Raw genomic sequence first — 23,665 nt, 5'->3', positions numbered from 1 at the left:
GTCGACGATCATCTCCTTGGTCTTGTCAACGTTCAGGATCAGGCTGTTGTCTCTGCACCAGTCCACCAGCTGCTCCACCTCCTCTCTGTAGTCCAGGTCGGTGTCGTCTCTGATGAGGCCCACCACCGTTGTGTCGTCCGCGAACTTCACGATGTGGTTGGTGGCGAACCTGGGGATGCAGTCGTGTGTCATCAGAGTGAACAGCAGAGGGCTCAGGACGCAGCCCTGAGGGGAGCCTGTGCTGAGGGTGATGACATCGGAGGTGTGTTGTCCGATCCGGACTGACTGAGGTCTGTCGGTGAGGAAGTCTAGCAGCCAGTTGCGCAGGGGGGTGCTGAAGCCCAGGTGTCCCAGTTTTCCTGCCAGATGCTGTGGGATGATTGTGTTGAACGCTGAGCTGAAGTCCAGGAACAACATCCGCACATGAGTGTTCTTCTCCTCCAGGTGAGCCAGGCTCAGGTGTAGGGCGGAGGAGATGGCGTCCTCAGTGGAGCGGTTTCGGCGGTAGGCAAACTGGAACGGGTCGAATGTGGAGGGGAGTCTGGAGACGATGTGTTCTTTTACCAGCCTTTCAAAGCACTCCATCATGATTGGAGTCAGTGCCACAGGCCGGTAATCGTTGAAAGAGGTGACTTGAGGTTTCTTTGGCACCGGAATGATGGAGGCAGTTTTGAGACAGGCTGGCACTGTGGCTTGGTCCAGTGAGGTGTTAAAAATGTCTGTTAGGACACCAGCCAGCTGACCTGCGCATTCCCTGAACACCCGCCCAGGTATGTTGTCGGGGCCTGGGGCCTTCCGTGGGTTGACTCTTTTCAGAGTCTTCAACACATCGGCTGTGTCCAGGCAGAGTGCCTCCTCTTCCTGGTGGGGAACAGTTTTCTTTGCCGGAGTACTGTTCAGTGCCTCGAACCTCCCAAAGAAGTTATTGAGTCCATTTAGAAAGCCGTCCATTTATTAGCCGTTGCTATAGAAACGAGGCCTGAATCATGTCCTGTTTACTGCTGTCACAGGACCCAGAAGCTGAAGCCGCATCTTTCTTCTTCTTCTTCTGTTTATCCAGCAGATCCAGAACTGAACATGTGAAAATAAAAACCTGGGGAGATTTCGGCTGGCGGGTTAGACGTTCCTCTTTCATAACTGATGTTTTTATGATGTAAAGCATTTGAACTGCCTTGTTGCTGGAATGTGCTTCACAAATAAACTGGATTTCTGCCCAGCAGGAAGAACCAGCTGATTCAGTCTGATGGAGCTTCCAGAGAAATTCATGTTCACTGATCAGTAAGTCAGGTTAGCTCAGCTTCCTGCTTCCCTCAGTGAAACTGACTGAAGAAGAAAACACAAGAAGATAAAAGCCTCAGCGCTTTACCTGTGTATGACAGTATTTGACGTCAAAGATTTACATAAATGTATGAAACAAACAACATGGTTACAGAAATTTAGACAAATAAAACCAAAAAACTTTTTTAAGTTCTCCAATTTTTTCTTCACCATGAAAATGTGAAGAACAAGGAAATCTGCAAACTAACACGATGTATCTGGAAAGTTAGTCTTATTCCAAATTTTATTAAATTCTTTCCTTAAAATCTTTGAGGTTTAGTTATCTACATGGAAAGGTTTTTAACATTTTTGCAAATTTATTAAAAACAGAAAACCGTGAAATCTCAAATGCATAAATAATCACAACCATTCCTAAAGATGCTGATCATCCTTCATGTTTCTACAACTTAAATGGAGCAACTTGTGGAAAATTCAGTTGATCTGACTTGATCTGGAAAGGCACACACCTGCCTATAAATGGTTCCACAGGTGACAGTGGAGGTCAGAGGTCAAACACCAAGCATGGGACAGAGACAGGATTGTCTTGAGGCTCAGATTCAGAAATGTCTCAGTTGCTTTGAAGCAGTGAGCTCAGTGGCCTCCATGGCTGGTCAGATATAACAAGATATAGATTTATAACTTTATTAACGACAGAGAAAAACTGGAACCTGAGGCTCCCAGATCGGATCAACTTTCTTTAGTTTTGGTGTTTAGGATGAAAAGCCTCAACATGTTGAGATGAAATAGTAAAAAAATAAAGCATCAGCTTTTGCGTTTCATTTCTTCTCCATCTTACATAAATCTCTCCACATTCAGAGTCAGAGCGCCACCTTGTGTCCTTTTACACTTTCCGTAATATTTACACCAACTATTTGAATCTTTAGAAGGAGTTTTAATAAGCAGCTGAACTTTAACATTAACTTGTGACAGGTTTGGTTCTCCTGCAGAGAAAAACTCAGTAAAACTCACAGAAACAAATGAAGCAACTCTTTATTCTTCTGGAATAAAAGTGGTTTTAATGTGTTTTTTTCATTCTATGTTTAAAATAGATTTAATTTTCTTCCAGGATTTATTTTTTCATCAGGTCATCGATGAGGAAAGGTTGCTGATCCTTCAGGATTTGGAGGAAGAGATCCTTTGCGCTCCTGCCGGCTCCTTGTACAGATCCGTACACCCTTCTCATCTGGTTCTGGGAGGGCCGCAGCCCCATTATCTCATCATAAGCTTCATTTTGGATAACTTTGGCTTTTAAGAGCTTGTCCAAAATGGGCGCAACGGTGGTGACTCTCTGGATCAGCTCAGTCCTGTGTCTGTCCACGAAGTGTTCCTCTGAGGAGAGAAAACAGGAAATATTTAGTCACTGCACAAGATTTAAACTAAACTTTCATTTCCTTATGATATTCAGATGATGTGCATATATAGTTTTGTTCCCCCTGCGGAGTCTGTCTAGCTTGTGACTCTACAGCTCCTCACTTTTATCAGGCAGCAAAGTGAATGTTGGAGATGTTTTTTTCTGGGAGGTGGAATATGAAGGCTAACGATGATCTACAGACAAAATAAATCATCTTAAAGGAGTCAAAGGTGCAGAAAGAGTAAAACTTATGAAGCGGTTTCATTCTGTGCTGTTGGTTTTATTTTGAAACTACATCGAGGTTTGTGTCAGAGTACTAACCTCACGTCTTTGTTTATCTTTTGCAAATTAAACAAAAAGTGACAAAACTTTGATGCCTTTTTTGTTCTAAATTATTTTTGTCATTTTCTTCTTTTTACATTGAAACACTAACATTTTTACAATCTGTTTTGTTCAGTAAAATATTTTAACAGACAGGCTGCAGTACAGAATGGAAACCAGCTGGTGGCAGTGTTGAGTCTGCGGTATCAGGACGTCACCACTTTATTAGAAACTAGTTTATTCAGTAATAAAACTAGTTACATTAGTTTATGAAGCTTGTTGTCACATCACATTTTAAACGAAGCTGCTTCTTATTTATGTTCACATGTATGTAATTTTACAGCACAAACATGTAAATATGGCTTCATTTTAGCTGCCTATTGATATTATAATTGTAATATCTCACATAAAAGGAAGCAGTAAAGAATTTAATGCTGTTAGTCCAGCGAGCTGCATTTTCTCTCTGCTGCCTGACATTTATTAACATCTGCAGAGTTTGTTTCTAACTCATTGCTGCTGTTTCTGTTTGGAATTTGCAATAAATAAATATTTGAGCTGAACTGGCGACTCCGTCCGTCCAGAAGCGGCTCAGTGAGGATTGGAGCTACGCAGGAACTAACACGACTGCAGATCAGAAGGTTTTTATATGAAAAATTTAACTATGACATGGAAAAACAAAATAGTTCATTAGAGGATATTTATGTTCTAACTGGGTTTTGCTCTGGGGAGATAATTCAGCTAAGAAAGGAGTTTCTGGTGATTAAGATAAGTTAAGTTATGCTTTATTGTTCGTTAGCGTGATCTTAGCTGGACTCCAAACTACATAAGACAGAAAATGAAATGTATTAGAGAAGGTTAATTTAGAGCAGAGATAACCAACAAGAAGGTCAGGAAGGAGCTGAGGCTGCAGCCTTTCAGGCTCTGCACTGAAAATAAAACCTCTGAGATCCAGCAGATTCAACAAACTGTGATTCCATTAAACTGATTCCATTAAACTGATTCCATTAAACTGTCATCAACAGGTTGCGGACCTGGACCTGGATCTGGACCTGGATCTGGATCTGGATCTGGATCTGGATCTGGATCTGGATCTGGACCTGGATCTGGATCTGGATCTGGATCTGGACCTGGATCTGGATCTGGACCTGGACCTGGACCTGGATCTGGATCTGGATCTGGATCTGGATCTGGATCTGGACCTGGATCTGGACCTGGATCTGGACCTGGACCTGGATCTGGACCTGGATCTGGATCTGGTCTGGTTTGAGCTGCGGATCAGTATTCCATCAGTGTAACTTTTACCCAGCCTGTTGTAAACAGAGCCGTTTGTTCTTTACTTTTAACATCCAGTTTTGTTCTGTTACTTTGAACTTGTTGATACTTTGGTGAAAATTGTTCTTTAAAATTTTGTTTCTTTGATCAAATTGTTGCTGATTTATAGAAATATGTTTGTTAGATTTCTCCAACATATTGATTGAACAAATCTACTTTTGCATGTTATGAAACTTTGATGCTTTTCGCTACTTTTTTCACAATTAATCGGCATTTATTAAATTAAAAATTGTGTATTTTGGTATCATTTTGTTTTTGAAACCGTTTCTCTAATTAAATTAAGTTTTGTCTTCTGAGGTGAATGAATTGAGGTCAAAATGTCTCGTTGGGACCAGAGCAGTCGGAACCAGGAGGCGTTAAACCTCCTGGTTCTTCTTCTCCTTGTTATGAGGTAGAAAAGGATCGGTGTGTTTTCAGCAGGTGTGTGAACAGCAGGTGTGTGAACAGCAGGTGTGTGAACAGCAACGACAACAGGAAGCAATTTATTTCACCCAAAATACACACAGATCTTCTCCTGTCTGTGGAAAAATGATCGCTGCAGTTCATTCTGTAAATTATTTCTATCTTCAAAATAAAGTTGATGTGATTTTAACTTATGCACTAACATAACCGCGTAGCTTCATGTTTTCTAGTTTTATGTTGAAACAAAAACCCAAACGTACATGATCTCTGACTCGGTTTCTGTTTCTGGAGTTTAAAAGAAAAATAACTCACCTTCACTGGATCCTTCAGCGGCCGAACACAAACCTGCTTTTTTAGCCTCTTCAACTGCAAAACATACAAATAAAATCAGTGAAAAATAACAAAACCAAATTCTTTCTTCTGGGCAGAGGGACCGTTTTGACTGCGGTGTGTGTGTGTGTGTGTGTGTGTGTGTGTGTGCCTTTTATCTCTTTGTCTGACTGTTTCCATAAAGTTTCAGTGTCAAATATATTAACCCTTTCATGCATAGTGGTCACTACAGTGGACAGCTATCTAAAAGCCATTTTCTTGTGCTTCCTGTGGATTTTTATGCTATAAATGCACACAGACCACTGAAGTGGACACTAATGCATCATAAAATATACCATCAACTACTGGCCATCAGCTGCAAATGCAAGAAATTATTTTTGTTAAATACAATATGGCCGACAGACAAAAAAGCATGAGAACCGACCCGGTCCCTCCTTCTACTGTAGACGACTCTTGCAAGTAAAACAAATATTATGACATCAGATAAAGGAACAATACTACTGATGTATTTTTCAAATAACAACTTTGTATTTGGACAAAATTACAATTGATCACATAAAAAAAAATTATTTTTACAAAAAAAATGTCCTACCTTTTTTATGCCTTAAGAAAAGAATTTTAAAAAATGGAAAAAAAATTCTGACACAAAGGATCATAATTCATGAATGAAAGGGTTAAATCCTACTGTATCTATTTATATCCTATTTAAATTGACCGGATGTTTCTGCGTGGTTTTACCCAGAGGCCTGTTGGAGGCATGATGATTGGCTCCCAGGAGCCACTTATGGAAGAATTCACAGCCAGTTACAGGGCAGCTCCGACAGACAGAGCCGTCAAAATGCGCTACTTTAGCGCACAAACCCTGAGACCAGCCGCAGTTTGGATCAGCACCGATCCAGAACTAAACCGAGCCTGAAGCTTCCAGGCAGTCAGAACTGCTCAGGTTCTCAAATTTCCTCCAAGAAACAAAATACTGTGCTGAAATTCAACCCCGATTTTTAGAGTTTGTTTAGTTTTTCTGTAGTTTTTGCGCATCGGGTTACTGAGTTGGAGCCAAAAGAAGGAAACTGATGAGATCGGATGTCTGAGTCAAAAGTGAAAGTAAAAAAGAGGCGAGCTGGTTTAGTTTTTCTTTGTTGAATCAACATGTTGCATTCTGAGTATAAAACAATCTAAATGTTTGGTTTTTTCCTGCTGATCTCCATGTAGAAGGTAATTGGATCCAGATCCGGTGCAGATATTTACCCAGTTCGTCCGCGTCCTGCTTGCAGCGGATCTCTCTGAAGATTTCCTCCGCCACCTTCAGAGCTTCTTTCTCCGTGTAAACGTTGATCATCACCTCTGAAACCACCATGTAGTCCTTCTCCTCCACCTGGTTCATCTTGACCCCGTCCTTCCGGTCCACCAGTTCTCTTCGGAACTTCTTAAAGTTTTCGGCGGACAGATCCTCCAGTTTGTTACTTAAAATCTTTTTGGCCGTTTTTGGAGGCATTTCTCAGAATGATCCAGATGTGCTGCGACGGCCTGATCTCCGGTCAGATTCTGACACTATTCCGCTATCAGTTGACGTGGAGCGTTTAGGTATTGTGGGAAAATGCGGTTTCGACATAACTTCCTAATATTCATGAAAATGGTCAATTCCTCGCAGGCCTGCAGATGTTGAATACATGATTAATACATGATTGAAGATGATGATGTGTCTGGATCTGCAGCTGGTTCCTTTTTCTTATTTGAAAACACGTCAGTTTCCCAGAAGGTAGAGGTCCCTGAAGGCACCATGGAGGCTTCCCCTCAGTTCAGTTGTGAACATGTAACACACCCAGCTGGACCTGCCTGTGCAGGCTCATATGCTTACTCTGAACTTGAACAGAAGACAGAATAAATCTCCATGGCTCGGCCTGCAGAGCAGCAGGATGTTTGAACATCATATTTACGGTGAAATTGATCCCCTGCGCGGAGCATGCTCAGTGAACGGTGTGTAAACCAGAGATAAGAAGTGGAGAAAAGGGAAGAAGGTGTAATTTGGACTATGAGGTCATGTGATCAGCAGCTTTACAGGAAATGTACAGCGTGTTCTACAAGCTGCACCATGAACTACTATCCCCTACTATTATTTTCTATCAGCCTATTCCACTAATGTTTCTTTCAAAATACAACGTTCTCTTCATCTCCAAGCAGATAACCGCCTCGTTTGTTCCCCACTGAGCCGCAGAAGTCCAGGCTCTTCTGGACTTCCTCAGTGGATGAGACCAAACAGCAGCAGAACCTCCGACATTATAACTCTTTATACAAGATGAAAAATATTTGACTGTAAACTAAAATGTTAAAACCGACTATGAGCAAATGAAATGTTGGAAGGTGAACAATCAGTTTTTTACCTGGCGGCTAAAAAAACGCCTGTCTTTCATCAGTCCTAAACATCTGACACACTCAGCTACACCGAAGTTACCAGGCCATCAAACTCCAGTCCTGGAGAGACGCTGTCCTGCAGCTTTTAGATGTGTCTCTGCTGCACCACTGGATAAAATAATGAGGTCATTAAGGCTCCGGAGATCTGATCTACACAAGGAGGAGGAAAATAAACCGTTTCATTCCAGCGTTTTGTACCTGTGGCTCATCTACAACCTGCAGGACAGCGACTGGAGGACTGGAGATTGACACCTGTGGCCTATCCACACACACACACACACACACACACACACACACCCACACACACACACACACACTCTTCTGATGAACTTGACCTTCCACTGATCAAATCTGTTCTCCCTGCAGAGGACCTGAACGCCTCACGGCTTCAGCTGCTGATCTTCATGTATCTGCAGGACGGATCCTGGAAACTTGGCTCAGGTCAAAGGTCATTTCATCTACAGCCAGCAGTTTTATAGGAAATGCTCAGACTGCAGGTTACAGGACGGTGCATTTTAGAACATTTTATATTTACTGTTTGAAATGTTAGTTTCTTTATGAACTCCTTCCTCCTCTGAATGTTGTGTAATTACAGACAGACGAGTTCTGGAGTCACATATTTCTCTGAGGAGGAGCAAAACATTTTTACACAGGAAGGAGCCGATCTTCTTCAGGGAGGAGGAGCCTGACTCAGATCTACTCTGCAGCTCAGCCTGAGAACAGCAGCCATGTTTCCAGCTGCGATTCTTCACTTAATTCAGTGAGTGAAACGTTTTCAGGCTGCAACAGGAAAAAGGTCAAAAAATCAAAATAAACACAAAAACAGCAAGTTTAACAAACAAAATGTTTGTAAAAATGCATCTGATCTGCTTTTATTTTCATATATACAAAGTAAATGTAATCACATCACAGAATCACATTATTCCACATTTATCTCCAGCAGTTGGATAAGAGCATAGTAAAAAATTATTCATTACATTTGATTTTAAATTAAAACTAAAAGTGAGTCATTTCCATTCCTCTGGTTTCTGCAGAAACTTTGATTTCCTCTCCATCATCTGCTGCTCCTGCAACACAAACATCAGGTTTCCATGGAAACACTTTGCTCTTTGAACGCTGAAGTTTCATTATGAATGAAACACGTTTCAGAGCCACTCACGGTAAAAACGAGCTGCTCCTCATCCTCTTTGTTCCTCCTGGACTATAAAACAGATCAGAAACTTTCATGTAAAAAAAATCTGCCACCATATCAGTGAAAATCTTTACAAAAGTTTTTCAGTTTTTTCCACCTGCCTGGAAATTCTGCAGAATTGTAAAACTTTACTAAAAATGACTAAACTCATCACAATGCAGTAACTGAAATAGACAGTAGTGGGCGCTAATGATCATCAGGACGTAAAATACAGTTTCGTTCGCGTGAAATAAGTTGCATTTTGTTTTCTGTAGGAAACAAATAAGTACAAATTTAATTGAATTAAACAAGTTAAATACAAACAAATCTGCATTTATTTAATTAATCTCAGGTCTGTAGTTTGTTTTCTTGTTTCCTCTGAATTTTAACTCGTTTTCATTTTAAATCTAAAAGCTTGTCGGGCGCAGAGACAAACTCTTGTCTCCTCAGCTCCAGTTTAACTCACTGAGTTCCTCCGCCTGCTGGTTGCAGCCGATGCTCCTCAGGATCTCCTTGGTGACATCCACAGCCTTGACCTCCGTGAAGGTGGAGACCAGAACATCTACGACGTCCAGGCGGCTCTTCCCCTCCACCCTGCAGCGTCTGACCCGCGGCTCCTCGCTGCGGTCCAGCAGCTGGAAGACAAACTTCTGAAAGCTTTCCTCCTTCAGGTCCTCCAGGGTTTCAGCTAGAAGCTGCTTAACGCTGCGAGGCATTTCTCTGGAAGCTGCTGGAACAGAAACCAAACCAAAACCAGGGAGGAGTCAGAGGAAGTTACAGTTCATGCTGGGAGGCGGGAACCAATGCAACAATTTTTTTTTTAAGCTTTATTGAAAACATCTGCAGATGATATTTCCGGACAAGAAGCTATAAAAACATGAAAGCTTCAATAAAAAACACCAAGTTTTCAAACTTCATATGAAAACTGATGAATCTGATGGAAGAAAACTTCATTTTATTTCCTTAAATGAAGTTTTTGTTACAAATAAATTACATAACATGTAATCTAAATCTTTATTAAAATCCCATTAAAACTGTCTACAGGCCTTTATACAGTACAAGGCAGAGAATAATACTCAGGATTCGTTCAACTTTATCAAAAGAATAAATCTCAACATCTGTGAAGCCTTTTGAGAGGAACTCGGTACGGCAGGTCAGGTCTCCCCTCCAGAACCACTACAGTTATCAAACTGGTCCCATATATTAAAACCATCAGCTGGTAGAAAAGAGTAAGACCACTTGGCTGTCGGCCTGGTGACAAACCCGTCCGTGGGGTCAGAGTGCAGGACCTCTGGTCGGCCTGCGGCTCAATCTGGCAGCAGCTGATCACTGAACTCACCTCAGTCTGGCTTAAAGGGCACGTCTGACCTCTGACCCCTAACTGCCAGTAACATCCTCTCCTCTTGTCGTCATGGGAACAGCTTCCAGTCGAGCTGATCCCCGCCTGCTGCCCGCCAAGCAGAACAGACTGTGTGTCTCCCTGCAGGTGAGTTCAGTTACTGCTCATCGACTCCACAGGAGCAAACACAACACTGCGTGAAAATGTGCAGCATCAATGCAAAATTATTTTCAGGAAACAAAATCAAAAACCTTCATAATTCCTCTGAATCTGACTCCATGTTATTTAACTCAACGGAACATCAAACCCAATATTTTTTCATGATTTCAGGATTTTATAGTTTAAACTAAAATGAAAACAAACCATATTTAGTTTCTTACAATATAGAAGCAGAAATGAAGAAAGATGGAAAAACCTCAGTTAGATTTCAACAGTAATTTTATTCAGCTTTGGTCAGTAGATGTCACCACATCGTCTTGTTAATCTGGGGATTTTAATTCTCCATGAAGGAAAAGCAGATTAAATCCCAGCAGGTCTGACGATTCTTAGGGTGAAAAAGGTGCAGAGACCTTCAGATAGAAATATCTGCAGAACGGTGCGAGTCACGAGGAATGAACTAAAACGAGTTCAGAAGAAGAACGCCAATAAAGCGATTCTCCAAAAACAGAGAACAGAAAAGTGGAAAATTTTAACGAAAAGCAGAAAGAAGAAATGTTCTTGTTTCATCTTCATACAGGTCAAGTCAAAGATTTCTAGATTTTAATGATTTATTTCATGCATGTGTAATCTTGCCAGGTAAAAAGCCGCAGGAACAATATGTACATGAATGATGGTTGTCAGAACATTAGAGCAACTTTTCAGTTGGACCCATGTTGCAGTAGAACCTCACAGCTGTCCTCCAGAACCTTCAGTACTGAGATTTCCAGCTCAGTTTACAAAAAGATATCTGTTAATAAAAATCAACTCAACAGGTTCTCCTCGTCCCAGTTTCCAGGTGTTAACAGAAGTTCTGAACACTTTGGTTGGAAAAGATTTTTCTGTTTGTCAGTCAGAGGATCCACAGAATCACAACAACCAGAACTGATTCTGAACCGAGTCAGAACCAAGTCTGAACATTAAGGAGATGAGATGAGCCTCTTTAGCTCTTTGGTCAGAACACTAATCATTCTTTGCAGAAGATCTGGAGTTGCTCACCAGCCTTTGTCCAGAAGAAGAACCTGGTAAATGTTTTACCAGAACAGAACCAGAATGCCCAGCAGGTTCAGCGATGGACATCATGAAAGTCTGTTTCACATGGGATTTTCTTATTGTAATATAAATACTAAAAATGCCTGGTATTTAAGGTGAAAATGACTAAAACACCCACAAAGTAATTTCCTCCACCTGACGGATGTTTTAAAAGGAATCAGCTCATTTGTGGAGCCAGACAACAGAAGGGAAGGATCCAAATCCTCCAGGATCTCAAAGCTACAGAGCAGCGTCTCAAACGTCAGTCCTGTCTCTGCTTCAGCCCACCTGGCTCCAGTATTAGCTCTCTAGAAGCTAATTACTGCATGCTAGTGAGGCAGTTTCACAATTTAATTCAAGTGTGAAGGACAAAGAACACACCTGGAGGCTGCAGGAGTCTGAGGACTGCAGTTTGAGACCTCTGCTGTAGAGGGCGCTACCTGGAAATGATCAATTCTGGTTATTCTGTTAAATAAGTGATGCTTACTGAACCCTTTATACTTTAACATTTCTCGTTATATTGAACTAATCTGGGGTCAGCATATGGAAATCAGTTATTTAAGTTAAATTCAGTAGTTCTTATATTTCCTCTTGCAGCTGGTGCCTGGAAACATCGCCACCAGATCATTCCTGTTAATTTTCTTTAAAATGTCCTTGGTGACCTGCAGAGCGCTGTGGCTGTAGGTCTTCATCATCAGGTCCACCAGGTCTGAGGCATCGGCCTCGTCCAGGGGACCCACTGGGATCTGTGGGAAGCCTGAGCTCACATCCCTGATCTTCAGGAACCACTTGAAGCCTTTCAGCTCCTCTTGCTTCAGGTCTTTCATCAGGTTTAAAAGCATCTCCTTGTCTGACGTGATGGTCGCTGCCTAATGATTTACAAGATCTTTAACAGCTTCTTGCTCAAAGTGCTGAATGTCTGTAATGTTAGAAAAATCTTTTACTCACTCTTTGCATCATTGCAGCCAGATGTTCATCCACACTCTGAGTCTCTGAGGAGAAAAATCTTTCAGATTTTATTTGGACAAAAATATTACAAACCGTCTGAACGTTATTCAACTCTGTGGTTGGTAAGAGGTATGAATATTTCTGAGCAACACATCAGTTTGTCTTACTTTCTGCTTGGCTGCGGCTTTGATATTCACCTGAAACAGGAATGTTTCAGTTTAGTTTCTCTAAAGAGCCTTTTGTTCTGAATCCTTTGAATTAACATAAAATGAATGTGAACCGGACCTTTCCGAACAGAACATTCCCAAACCGGCTGGTCCTCTCCGTCGGGTCTGAGTGTCAGACTGAAGTTTCTGTCTGCATTTTCAACATAAACCTCAAAGAAATTTGGTTTTCCTCTTGGATATCGGAGTTTAATTCCCGTCTGAAAGCAGACAGGAGAACCGGCTCAGCGGCGCCTCATTTCCTATCATCAGCCAACTTCACTGCATGCAGTGAAGTTAATGTGAGAAATGGAGCCAATCTGCTGGGAACCTGCAATAACCTGGATGTGAAACCCGTTTCGTTAAACCCGTTTCATACTTTAGGAGAAACTTCTGCAGCCTCCAGATCCGATGTGAGGAAGAAGTAATCGTTCATTTTCAGGGACTTCTCCGGGTCGGGCTTTTGGATCACTCTGTATCCATAAGAAGTTTCATTTCGGTCCATTGCCTATAAATAAAACCAAGATGAAGTTCTGATGTTTCTGACCCGTGAAGCCGGTTCTGTTTGACCCATATTTACCTCCTGTAAGGCCGGGTCGCGTGGGATGAGGTAAACATGCAGCGTGAGGAAAGCCGTGTTGGTCCGATAGAGCAACATGTTGCAGTAGACTTTCACAGGAAAGCCGGCTCTCATCAGAACCGCCCTCGGAGAGAAAACGGGTTCAGTTAGTTTGACGTGTGACGGTGAGACCTCAGAGACTTTCTCCACAGCGTCTCCACAGTCGTCCATGTGGAGGACGGCAAACTGCTCCAAAGGTTCAGGGACGTCATCTGAAGGAAACACAAAGAGGAGGAAAAGTTTTGGGTCAATGATGTTAAAAGGTTTGGTACCATCAAGTTCTCCTACCGACACAGATCCAGTGAGGCAGGAACACCTCCGCCATCCTCCCAGTAATCAGACCGATGTCCAGTATAGGACCAGCAGGCCGGTATCCTCTGCTCTCCATCCTGTCCATGTGTTCGTCCCAGGAGCAGAACCGGTACCTAAAGACGACCCGTTCTGAACAGAACCAGCGCAGACCGGAGACGCTGCACTCAAAGTGTCCAGCTTCACTCTGGAGGCTGAAATAACGTTGGGAAAACGTTTATTTGAATTCTGGTGTTTCCTGAGCAGCAGTCCTGATGCTGATCCACCTGTAGGTTGGAGTTTCTGTCCGGTTCTCCTCCGGTACCAGTTCAGTCCAGCAGCTGGAGTCCAGCTGCTGGACACAGATCAGATGCCACTCACTCACTTTTCTCACAGATAAGCTAATAAATAAAATATAAATATCACAAATCAAAGACTGAGAAACTACCTTTACTCCTTCACAACCCTCGGCGACCCGGGAAGGTTCTGCTGGAGAAACAAGGAGATTATTTAGTCTCATTGTCATTCAGGGTCAGATGTTTTACAGAATCTGCAGTTTGTTAAAATCGTACAGGAAAAATGAAAGCATCCTGGTTTTACTTCACCGTAACTGAACAAAAGAGAAAGACTTAAACATGCCCTGCTGAAGAGAGGTTGGTGATCCATCGCTGTCAGAAAACTGGATTCTTCAGGTTCTGCTCTCACCTGATGGACCTGCTGGGATTTGTCCTGAGATCTTCTGCACCAAATCAGAGCGATGAATCTTCTTTAAAGCCAGCGCCGCCATGTCTAACGTCTGCTCATCAAACTGCTCCAACATCAGCTCTGCCATCTTCAGCTTCCTTCCCGTCTCCATGGCGACGGTTGGGGTTCCTCTCCCGGCTTTCCTGGACAAACTCTTCTGTACGACTCTCTGAAAATGTTCAAACTTTGTTTCACCCAAATCTTCAAATGTTTCTAGAAGTTTCTCCATAATTGCCGTCAGACTTGCTTCCTGAGGGTGAAACAGATCATTTGTTGCAATATTCAGTTACATCTGAACAAATGAGAATATTGTGAAAGTGTTAGTGACCTTCGTCAGGTAACTTAAAATTTATGACAGTTAGGTAAAAGAGGGAACATTCAGGCCTTCTCTACCTGTAAAGATTACTGTAGCAATGTCCTCTCGGTTATTGAGACTAAAGTTAAGATGTTTGGCTTTAATTAACAGAACCAAACACAGAACCAAGCACAGACTGTCTGCTCAAACATGATGATCTGAGACCTGAACCTTCCTCAAATCTTGGAGTTTCCATCTGATTCCCAAAGTCTGTCAGGTGGCTTCCTGCCCTGCAGAACCAACCAAGCTGAAGAACAAGTCCGGTCTCTGGTTTAAAGGGTTCAGCTGTCTGAGAGTCCAATCTGTGAAGATTTATTAATTTCTGGAGAGACAGTCCTGCTCATAACATCACTGGGTTTGGTTTATGGTCTACATGGTTCAGCTGAAACAGCTTTATTGAGCTGTAGTTTGGACCAACTGTTAGTTTAACCCTCTGAATGTTTGTGACGTTTAGACTCGTTTTTAAATGCATAAACCTGAGACTATAAAGCTGCACTTACTTTCTGGAACAACAGAGACTGAAACTCTGAGGGAAAAGGAAAAGAGGAACACATGAAAATCTGTAACTTTTTAAACATACTGATAATTCTTCCCTGTAAAGTCCAACCTGCTGATCCGGATCTGATCCTTGCCAGCTTCTGAACCACATCAGTTCTGTTCATGTCCATCAGAACCTCCTGGGCCACGCCCACAGACTCCCCTCCTAGTCTCCGTACCATCTGATCCACCAGGCCTGCCGGTCCGTCCTGTCCCGGATCCGCCGCTCTGCCGGTCCGGTTCATGGGCCACAGCGCACCGACTGGGAGTTCTGGGAGGCTTTTCTGGAAACATGTGAACTGCAGCAAGCGTTTGAACCTCCAGACATCGCTGTGGCCCAACTCCATCATCACCTTCAGAAGAACGCTTTTCAGAGCCGTCTTTGCTGGCACCTGAAACATTTAAACACCTTGTTGGATTATTTCTCAGGATCTTGACAGGAAGTTTTATTTGCATCATTTTTTCTGTAAACTGGGAAACTTTTGCTTCTAATCCTGTTTCTGTTCTTGTGTTTCTCTGATTGCAGAAACATAGAGAAGTGTGAAATGTGCTGGTCCTGCTTTTCTCATCCATTTCTGCCACAAATGTCACAAATCCAGTGAAACTTTAGCTCAGGTTTGTGAGTGAGCTGTGTTCCTGTTTTGCCGTTATGATGCTGCTCAGCTCCGTTTCCTGGTTTGAATTTATTCTGCTGCATACAAGCCGACCTGCTCATTTCCACAGGCGAAGTTTAACTCTGCCTCAGGCAATCATAACTCCTGCTTCACTTTGTTCTCTTAGCAAAAAGTCAAGATATACAGAATGCTTCACTTACTGTGTTTAGCATGACCACTCTCTGATATTCATCAATGGACACCTTTCCTGAAGAAACATAAAACATAATCTTCTGTAAGATCTTAAATTAATTTCAAATGAAGAATAACAAGAAAACCATAAAACATTTCCATCAATAAAACGTTGGAGGCAGCAGACTGAGGCTGAGACTTTATTAAAAATATTGGTGCAGGGAAAAGCTCTCCAGCCTGCTGGTCAAGCCTTGGTTCCTGTCACTTTAATGGGCTCAGCTGGGTTCTGTCCCACCATGTGGACGTCCTATGAAAGATGGGTAACTTATGTACTGAAGGAGGGACGGAGGGAGACGGACGTGCAGATGTGGGATGTCACCTTACAGGTGAGGAAAGACCTGCAGGTCTTCTTCTGTGGCCTTAAAGTGTCTTTGCATCAAACAGCAGTTCAGCTCAGAGGTAACCTTAGAGAGACCAATGAAATTAGAAGAGCACAAATAAACTAACAACTGAGAGGAGAAACGTGTCGGACAAACCAGATGAACCCAAACAAGGTGAAAGTCTGGTGAAGGTGGAGATTCAGCTCAAGATCTTCCAGGAGTTGTTGGGAGTTTTAGTTGGAGGAAACTGGACTCTCATTATCTTGATGTTTCTCCTCTCAGCCCAGAGATTTCTTCAGGTCAGAAGCTGGAAGTATCAGGCTTTTAATTTGTAATCAGAAACTATCACATTGGCAGGGCAATACAAGTCTCTAAGGAGGCCATTTTCTACCCACTGTTCAGTTCCCTGTAAGCGTTGTTGACTCTGACGATCCTAAAACGTCCCCAACAACGTCAGCATGCGCTGAGGACCAACGTCTGCAGCTGGAGTTTCTGTGAAGCTGCCAGCTGGGTGATGAGTGTTAGAAAGATGAAACCACTTCCTCTGCTCCAGTTCATGTTTCACAAAGACGGCTCTCACTCTCCCTGTCCAAAGTGTTAACCTTGTTCTCTTCAAAGGACCGTCTTTGCCAATGAGGTCCAGATGAACTGCTGTGTTTGGTTCTGATGAGTTGGTTCGTTTCTCTCTGACCATTCCTCATTGAACTGGACTGCATGTTGTGTTTGGGTGTTTGTCCCTGAGGTGAACTCGTCTCTGTCTGAGTGTTTCCATATTAAACATCAGGACAGATGTTCTCCCATCCTGAGGCCGTTCAGGCTACATGCTGCTACATCCAGATTTGTCTGAATTACCTTTAAGACCTGAGCTGGTCTCCAGGAGCCGCTCTGCCAGATCGCTCCTGTTTATGTCCATTAAAATCTCCATGGAAACCTCCACAGACTGCAGGCCCAACTCCTCCACCATCTCATTCACTACGTTTGGGACAAGAGGTCCAAATCTCAGCCTCATCGAAGGATACACAAGGTTTTTTCCAGAGAGGCTGAGGGTTGAGCGCAGCGACTTTTTGAAGTCCTCCAGCTCCTTTTTCTTCAAATCGCTCAGGATTTCTGTGAGCAGCTGTTTGAAAGCTGCAATCAGAGCCACCTGCAACACAAATATGCTAATTATAATATTTTAAGATATAATGACACACGCAGCAGTTCATATGAAGTCCCTACTGTCTTTAAATCAACAGAATCTCATTAATATCTTTAAAGTAATAACAGAAAATCGTTGCTTCTGTAACGAAGGCTGAGCAGGAAAACAGACATTCCTCACTTTCTGTAGAGCAGCAGAGCTTCTCTGGTCCGCTGAGAGTTTCTCTGAGGGGGAAACCAGGCAGAGCTTCAGACCAAAGCAGGAGACTAACCAACATTTCTAAGGTTTAATCTTTACTGCCTTACTTGCTTGTCTTCTTCTGGATGCTGAAATGTCCTGCAGCAGATCTGTCCTCCTCATCCGTTTTAAAACCTCCCTGGTCGTCTCCACAGACCGCAGGCCGAACATCTGCACCATCACGAGCACAGCGGGCGGCAGCTGTCTGACGGCCAGCAGTCTGTCTGCTACGTCACGCTGACTCTGACCGAACACCGTGATGAAGAACATCTGCTCCTCTTCACTTAGATCACCCAAAGTCTCCAGCAGCAGCTTGATCACCGACTCCATGGCTTCAACCTGGTAGCAAAACAAAATATTCTGCTCATTTTTTTGCTCAAACATTTTGATATTTTTTGACTCCAGATCTTCATTTGAAGATCCTGAACATCTCTGACACGTTGAGCTCCCCTAATTGGAGCAGTGAGTCAAACCAACACAATGCGTAATGTAGCGTGTTTCACATTGAACCCATTTTAAACCAAAATGCATTTAGTGAAAGTCGTCGTTCACAGATGACTCACTTTGTCGATCAGTCCGGGCCAAAGCTCCTCCACAGAGAGTTTCTCTGAGGGAAAAACATTTGATGATAATTAATATAGTGACTATTGATGACCAACTGGAGAAAAATAAAGTTTCTGACTAAAACAAAGGAAGCAGTTGGAGCTACTCCTATGAGCTGGTGGAGGAATCTGGGTGGAGTTCTGCACAGCACAACCAGAACCAGAATAAATCCAACCAACCAGCAGACAGGATGTTTAAATGTTGAGGCTTAGAGCTCATTTATACCAGAGTTAATGTAACCTGAAACCTAGACATAAAATGATGTTGACTTTTGATTAATAAATAAATCTGACATATTCTTTGTCACGTTGCCATGGCAGCAAATAGGTGATTCTAACTGACCTGAAACTAGAGACGTTTTCTCTGATTTAACTTCAGACGGAGAAAAAAAGGTTGATTTTTCTTCTTTATTTAACTCATAAACCAGATTTATATGTTTCCTCATCAGATGTTTTGTGTAAAATGAGGAAAAGGCTGTAAGAAAACCGCAGCTTCCTGCCGGAGTCGGTGGGGATGAAACGCCGTTACCTTCAGATCCACAGCTTTTCTCTGGCAGCTTCTCCAACAGATCGGTTCTGTTCATGTCCGTCAGAACCTGCCTGGTCACCTCCAAACACTGCTGGCCATATGTGCTCATCAGCAGATCCACCACATTTTTACAGTTTGACTTTCTCAGATCGCTCCATGAGATTTGTGGAAATTTGTTCTGAAAAGACTCAAAGTTCAGGAAGATCTTGAAACTTCCCAGATCTGAATGATTCAGATCCATCAGAGTTTCCAACAGAAGCTCTTTCACAGCTGCCATCGTTGCTGCCTGGAAAATAATAAGAAAAAATACAGTTACTTATTTTTATTACATAATAAATGCCTTTAAGAAGCACAGTCTAAATAACATTTCTATAAACTGTAACAATCTGACGTTGTAAACATTTAACGATAATCATTGAAATGGATTTTTAGCTCAAATGTTAGAGAAGCTCAGCGTTCATACAACCAATTAACTTTGGCTATTTTTATTTATTCAGCAGTAATTCAGGGAAAACTGTACCAGAAAAATCTAATTCATTAATTATCTGCTGTCAATGAAAGATCTAAAGTAAATCTTAAGTTAGCAGCTTAAAGGTTAAAGGTCAGATCACTGAACTAGTCTGGCTGATTGGAAGGACTGAAAGAGAAAGCCTCCAGAAACAAGATGGCAGCACCAAATAGTGCTGCACATGAATGAAGGACCAGATTTCTGGACTAAAGCCGAACGATTGGCTGAAATAACACGGTAGAGGCGGTATGGTGATCCTGGCTTGTTTTTAGTCACAGACGCCGGTCGGACACCTTTTCTTTAAATGACCCATTAGGTAGAGAATCTAAACACGCCTCATTCAAGGCCCAGACAGGATTTGACTCACTTTGTGGATCAGCGCCGACAGACGATCATCGTGTGGTTCTGATTGGGAGAACATCACAGCAACATCAGGAGGAGCAGCTTCACAGAGACCAACATGAAATGATTTAACTCTTCTCACTTTCATTCTCTTACTTTTGGACCTGCAGTCCAGCAGACTTTGGACCAGATGGTTCTGGTCGATATCCACTAAAATCCTCCTGGTGACGTCCACAGCCTGTTTGCCGTGACTCTGAACCAATGAGATCGCTGCGATCTCCGGGTCAATCCTCAGCGGCGCTGGCGCAGAAGGTTCTAGCAGCAGGTACCGCTCCCAGAATTCCCTCAGGCCGCCGTCGCTCAGAGCCGACAGCGTTTCCATCAGCAGGTCCAAACCCGACGCTATCGCTCCCACCTGGGCGAGTCAGAGATGCTCATAAAACACTAGGAAATAATAACCTTGTTATTAGTATAGTGCTTTAAAAACAGCTGCTTACATGTTTTACTATACATTGTTTTATTATATGCATATTTCTTGTTTTGCTTTGTAAAAATGAACTTCTGGCCACTATCAGCTGTTCTGTTTATTATGTAATCTAAATGAAATGATTTGGTTAAAATCTGCTTTTTTTTTTTTTTCTGTTTTGTTCTGTGTGAGAATATTTCTATCTTTCATATTTCTATCTTTCATAACTGGGATGTGGCTGAAGTGACGTCACTTACTCTCTGGGTTAAAGATGGATTCTCTAAAATAGAAACACAAAATATATATTTTAAGCCTTTTATTGAAATAATTCAGAATCACAAACAAAATGTAGAAAACCTTCCTGACCTCTGACCCCTGCCAGTCTGTGCAGCAGGTCCTGACGCCTCAGCTTCAGTAAGATCTTCCTGGTCTCCTCCACACACCTTCCTCTGCACATCCTCATCATCAGCTCCACCACCTCCGCCGTGTTTGCCGCCTCCAGCTCCCTCTGGGACGTTGGAGGTACAAACTTTTCTGCTACCATGAACAACTTGAAGTCCCAGAAACCTGCTGGACTCAGCTGATCCAGCGTTTCTTCGAGCAGCTCTTTAGTCACCATCGTTTCTGCCTGGAAAAACAAGCAGCTTCTTTCTGAGAGCAGGAAGCTGAAAAACCTCAGCCTTTCTGGAAACATCATTTCTGTTTTAACAATATCTCTGGAACAATGGCATTCATATAATCATTTAGAAAACTTTATCACATCACAGGCCTGACTGGCTCTCATGGATTTATTTTGTTATTTGAAAGCTGCATTTTGTATTTACTCAGGTAAAATTTAGCTGGAATGAATTAAAAGAAAAAAAAAAGAGAATCCTTTATCTTTAGATGTTAAACCTTCATTACTGGTTGAATTCTTGGAGAATATTCCTGGACCTGAAACAGGAAACAGGAGCTGGAAAACGAGACTCTTCAGTAAATAGTTCCCTCAGTGAAACCTGGAGGATGTGCTGCAGCAGAAAGCGCCAGGCATCCTGGGACGAAACCTGCTGCAGATCTCAGACATCGTTTATGGATCCAACAGAACAACGACCCAAAACCTGAAAACTCTCAGAAATGACTGACGTGCAAAATAAAATCTGTTTATAAATGTTTTCCCATCAGATCTTTATCCTGCTGAAGTTTTATAAAATGTTTTGGTAACTTCAGAGTGAAAAACTGAATCAGCTGGAGAACAACCAGCTGCTGCAAACTGGACTTTTTATTTGTTCTATTTTACTAAATATTTCACTGAACAAATCAAAACCAAACTATGATTTGTGATCAGTGAGCAATAAGGTATTCATTTCAACCGTTTGAGTTTCTCTTGTTCTGATTTCTTAAGGCATCCACTCATTTCACACACAACTTTCCATTATTGCTTCGTTTTTCTACAAAAGATGATGAAGATGTCAGTAAATTCAGTCGTTTACTGACATTTTACAACACAAACAGATTACATGACTACAGGAAACATGAAATCCCCCAATAAAAAGAATCCTTAAACACAACATCACCACAAGCAGCACACCTGCAGAACCAAAGCAGGCTCCAGCTCTAATGTTTTACAAACATTTCATGAGAAAATGAACTAATCCTGCATGTCAGCTCCATATTTCACAAGCTCTGCATAAAGGAACTTAAATTACTCAACCCTGTCTCCGTTTCCGCATTTATCCAGCACTTCTACTGGTCACCTCGATTTTTAAAGATATTTATTAAATTAAACGAACACAAGCCCTAATGATGCTTAAGTTAAGTAAAAATGTTTCGAACAAATTGAAACAACAAAATGCACTAAATAAAATTCATTTTCCGTTTCAGAAAAGAATATATCAAAGCTTCAAAACTTTGTATGTTTGGTATTTTTGACCGGCCGAAGTCTAATGGATCTAATGTGATCTCAGATCAGGTGAAAACAGGAAGTATTTGGTGATTATTAGCTCTGGGTTTCAGAAATTATTTTGATTTGCAGCCGATTGATGATGGTTGAAATCTGTTAAACAGGAGGAATGAAGAACTGAGCGGGTCAGTTCAGCAGAACTGCGGCGTCAGAAAAACATCAGCGGAGAAAAACAGTTTGAAGCAAAAAGATCAGGATGATGTGAGGAGAACAGAAACAGGAGGCGGAAACTCCGCAGCATTTACCTTCAGCAGCTGCTGCTTTCTCAGGTGAACCATCTGCTGCGGCTGAAGCCGTTCAGATGGAGGAGAGCCTGGAAACTGAAGCTGCGTCACTGTTTCTGTTTCTGTGAACCAAAAAGTCTTCAGGTGCATCCAGGCTGGAGCTGAAGGGTTTCCTGCTGCTGCCTGTCCGGGTGAAGGAAAGGCTGTGAAAACTACCGCGTTATGACGTGATCATTATTTGGATCAAACTTCTTCCAGATGTTAGCGGCACAATGGATGTTGCTGAATACAAAGAATCTTAAATATAAAATCTGCCAGTTCTGTGAGTCATCTTGAGTTAAAGTGTAAATCCCAATGTCATGTTCTTCTTCTTCTTCTTCTTGTTTTATGGCGGTAATGTCATGTTCTGTTTTCTGTGTATTTATTTAAAGTTTTCTGTGTCCCTGAGTCTCCGTGTTGTCCTGTCCTCCCTTTGATTGTTCCCAGGTGTTTCTCGTTCCCTGATCACCTCCTGTGTATTTAGTGTGACCTGTGTGTGTGTGTGTGTGTGTGTGTGTGTGTGTGTGTGTGTGTGTGTGTGTGTGTGTGTGTGTGTGTGTGTGTGTGTGTGTGTGTGTGTGTGTGTGTGTCGGGTCCTTCGTGTTGTCCAGTTGAGCCCTGGTTTCCACTCAGTCGTGCTGCTTGATTTTCTGGATTATGTTGGACTATTTTCACTATTAAAATATCATTTTTCCTGCTATACCTGGTTCCATCGCGTCTGCTTCACCACCTCACTTCATGACACCCAACTCAATCAAAATGGTCTGAAGTTTTTCTCAGTCATTACGAAGAACAGATGAACCAATCAGAAAGGGAGGCTGGGGGAGAAATAAACCAAGATTCAGATTCTAATTGCAAAAGGTGCTGTTGAAAACAAAACAGGAAATAATAATCAAACAATCAGTCTGGTGATTTAGTTTTCTGAATTTCAAAATAGTGGTGCATTTGGTAGCACTGCTGCCTTGCAGCAAGAAGGTCCTGGGTTCTACGCCAGAAGGATCCAGGATTTCTGAATAAAAAATGTTTTACTGAATAAAATTGTGACGTGAAGTAAAATGTATTTTATATTGCAATCAAATTGAGAGCACAGAAGATAAAACACTAAAATTAATAATAAAAAAGCAGAGTTATGGTTGAAGAGTGATTGATGATGAATTTAATGATAAACAACAGGCAGCACAGAGTGAGCAGAAAGCCAAGAGCTCACAACTGGTAGCACAATAGACTGACGGCAGAGATGAGGACGGACAGAACAAGGAACAGGTGGGTTTAAATACACAGGGAGACAATCAGGGGAAACAGGAAACAGGTGTAACTAATCAAGGGTAGACAACAGAAATCTACAGAAACCCAAATCCCTGCAGTGGCGTCCCAGTACCTGCATCAACATTACAGCTTCTCATTTCTAAAATATTTCTTTAATTGCAGTAAACAAATATTGTTTTCTATATTTGCAGCCAGAGAAGCAGCTGACCTTGATCCGGCTCCGGTTCTGGTTGGAGGTTAGCTCTACTTCTTTATTTTATTTAAATATGCAAAGCACTAGTACAATTTCATCCACAAGGTGTAAAATATTCCCACCC

The 23,665-nt window shown here is 42.2% G+C and overlaps 3 protein-coding genes and 1 long non-coding RNA gene across 4 annotated transcripts; 1 reads left to right on the top strand and 3 right to left on the bottom strand.

Annotated features, from left to right (window-relative positions):
• Positions 1 to 2,289: 2,289 nt before the first annotated feature.
• On the bottom strand, positions 2,290 to 6,711 carry LOC114141758 (apoptosis-associated speck-like protein containing a CARD). The gene is made up of 3 exons (XM_028012560.1): positions 6,299 to 6,711; positions 5,036 to 5,089; positions 2,290 to 2,646 (listed from the first exon to the last, which is right to left on the bottom strand). The coding sequence occupies exons 1-3, from the start codon at positions 6,543 to 6,545 to the stop codon at positions 2,387 to 2,389; spliced, it is 561 nt and encodes a 186-aa protein (XP_027868361.1). The 5' UTR covers positions 6,546 to 6,711; the 3' UTR covers positions 2,290 to 2,386.
• LOC114141760 (uncharacterized) lies at positions 6,548 to 8,492 on the top strand. Its single transcript, XR_003594902.1, has 3 exons — positions 6,548 to 6,634; positions 7,829 to 7,959; positions 8,058 to 8,492. It is a non-coding gene; the product is annotated as an uncharacterized LOC114141760 (long non-coding RNA).
• A 1,900-nt stretch (positions 8,493 to 10,392) lies between these two features.
• LOC114141759 (pyrin domain-containing protein 1-like) lies at positions 10,393 to 12,421 on the bottom strand. The gene is made up of 2 exons (XM_028012561.1): positions 12,148 to 12,421; positions 10,393 to 12,068 (listed from the first exon to the last, which is right to left on the bottom strand). The coding sequence occupies exons 1-2, from the start codon at positions 12,157 to 12,159 to the stop codon at positions 11,769 to 11,771; spliced, it is 312 nt and encodes a 103-aa protein (XP_027868362.1). The 5' UTR covers positions 12,160 to 12,421; the 3' UTR covers positions 10,393 to 11,768.
• Positions 12,422 to 17,259: 4,838 nt separating this feature from the next.
• LOC114141757 (uncharacterized) lies at positions 17,260 to 19,523 on the bottom strand. Its single transcript, XM_028012558.1, has 4 exons — positions 19,440 to 19,523; positions 18,565 to 18,850; positions 17,997 to 18,040; positions 17,260 to 17,772 (listed from the first exon to the last, which is right to left on the bottom strand). Exons 1-4 carry the CDS (start codon positions 19,491 to 19,493, stop codon positions 17,476 to 17,478), a joined length of 681 nt encoding a protein of 226 aa, XP_027868359.1. The 5' UTR covers positions 19,494 to 19,523; the 3' UTR covers positions 17,260 to 17,475.
• Between the last annotated feature and the right edge of the window lie 4,142 nt (positions 19,524 to 23,665).

The sequence above is a fragment of the Xiphophorus couchianus genome, chromosome 3 (genome assembly GCF_001444195.1).
Source record: "Xiphophorus couchianus chromosome 3, X_couchianus-1.0, whole genome shotgun sequence".
In the NCBI taxonomy this organism is placed as follows: Eukaryota; Metazoa; Chordata; class Actinopteri; order Cyprinodontiformes; family Poeciliidae; genus Xiphophorus; species Xiphophorus couchianus.
Note: the sequence above shows the minus strand (reverse complement) of the source record. Positions and strands in the feature narration are given on the sequence as shown.

Excerpts from the sequence above, each read along its gene's own strand:
- LOC114141758 (XM_028012560.1), bottom strand. The coding sequence starts at position 6,545 with ATGCCTCCAAAAACGGCCAAAAAGATTTTAAGTAACAAACTGGAGGAT. Across the intron at positions 5,090-6,298 it reads GCAGGACGCGGACGAACTGG|TTGAAGAGGCTAAAAAAGCA; the intron begins GTAAATATCTGC and ends TATGTTTTGCAG. Across the intron at positions 2,647-5,035 it reads CGCTGAAGGATCCAGTGAAG|AGGAACACTTCGTGGACAGA; the intron begins GTGAGTTATTTT and ends TTCTCTCCTCAG.
- LOC114141757 (XM_028012558.1), bottom strand. The coding sequence starts at position 19,493 with ATGTTCTCCCAATCAGAACCACACGATGATCGTCTGTCGGCGCTGATC. Across the intron at positions 18,851-19,439 it reads TGTCGGCGCTGATCCACAAA|GCAGCAACGATGGCAGCTGT; the intron begins GTGAGTCAAATC and ends ATTATTTTCCAG. Across the intron at positions 17,773-17,996 it reads GGCCCGGACTGATCGACAAA|GTTGAAGCCATGGAGTCGGT; the intron begins GTGAGTCATCTG and ends TTTTGCTACCAG.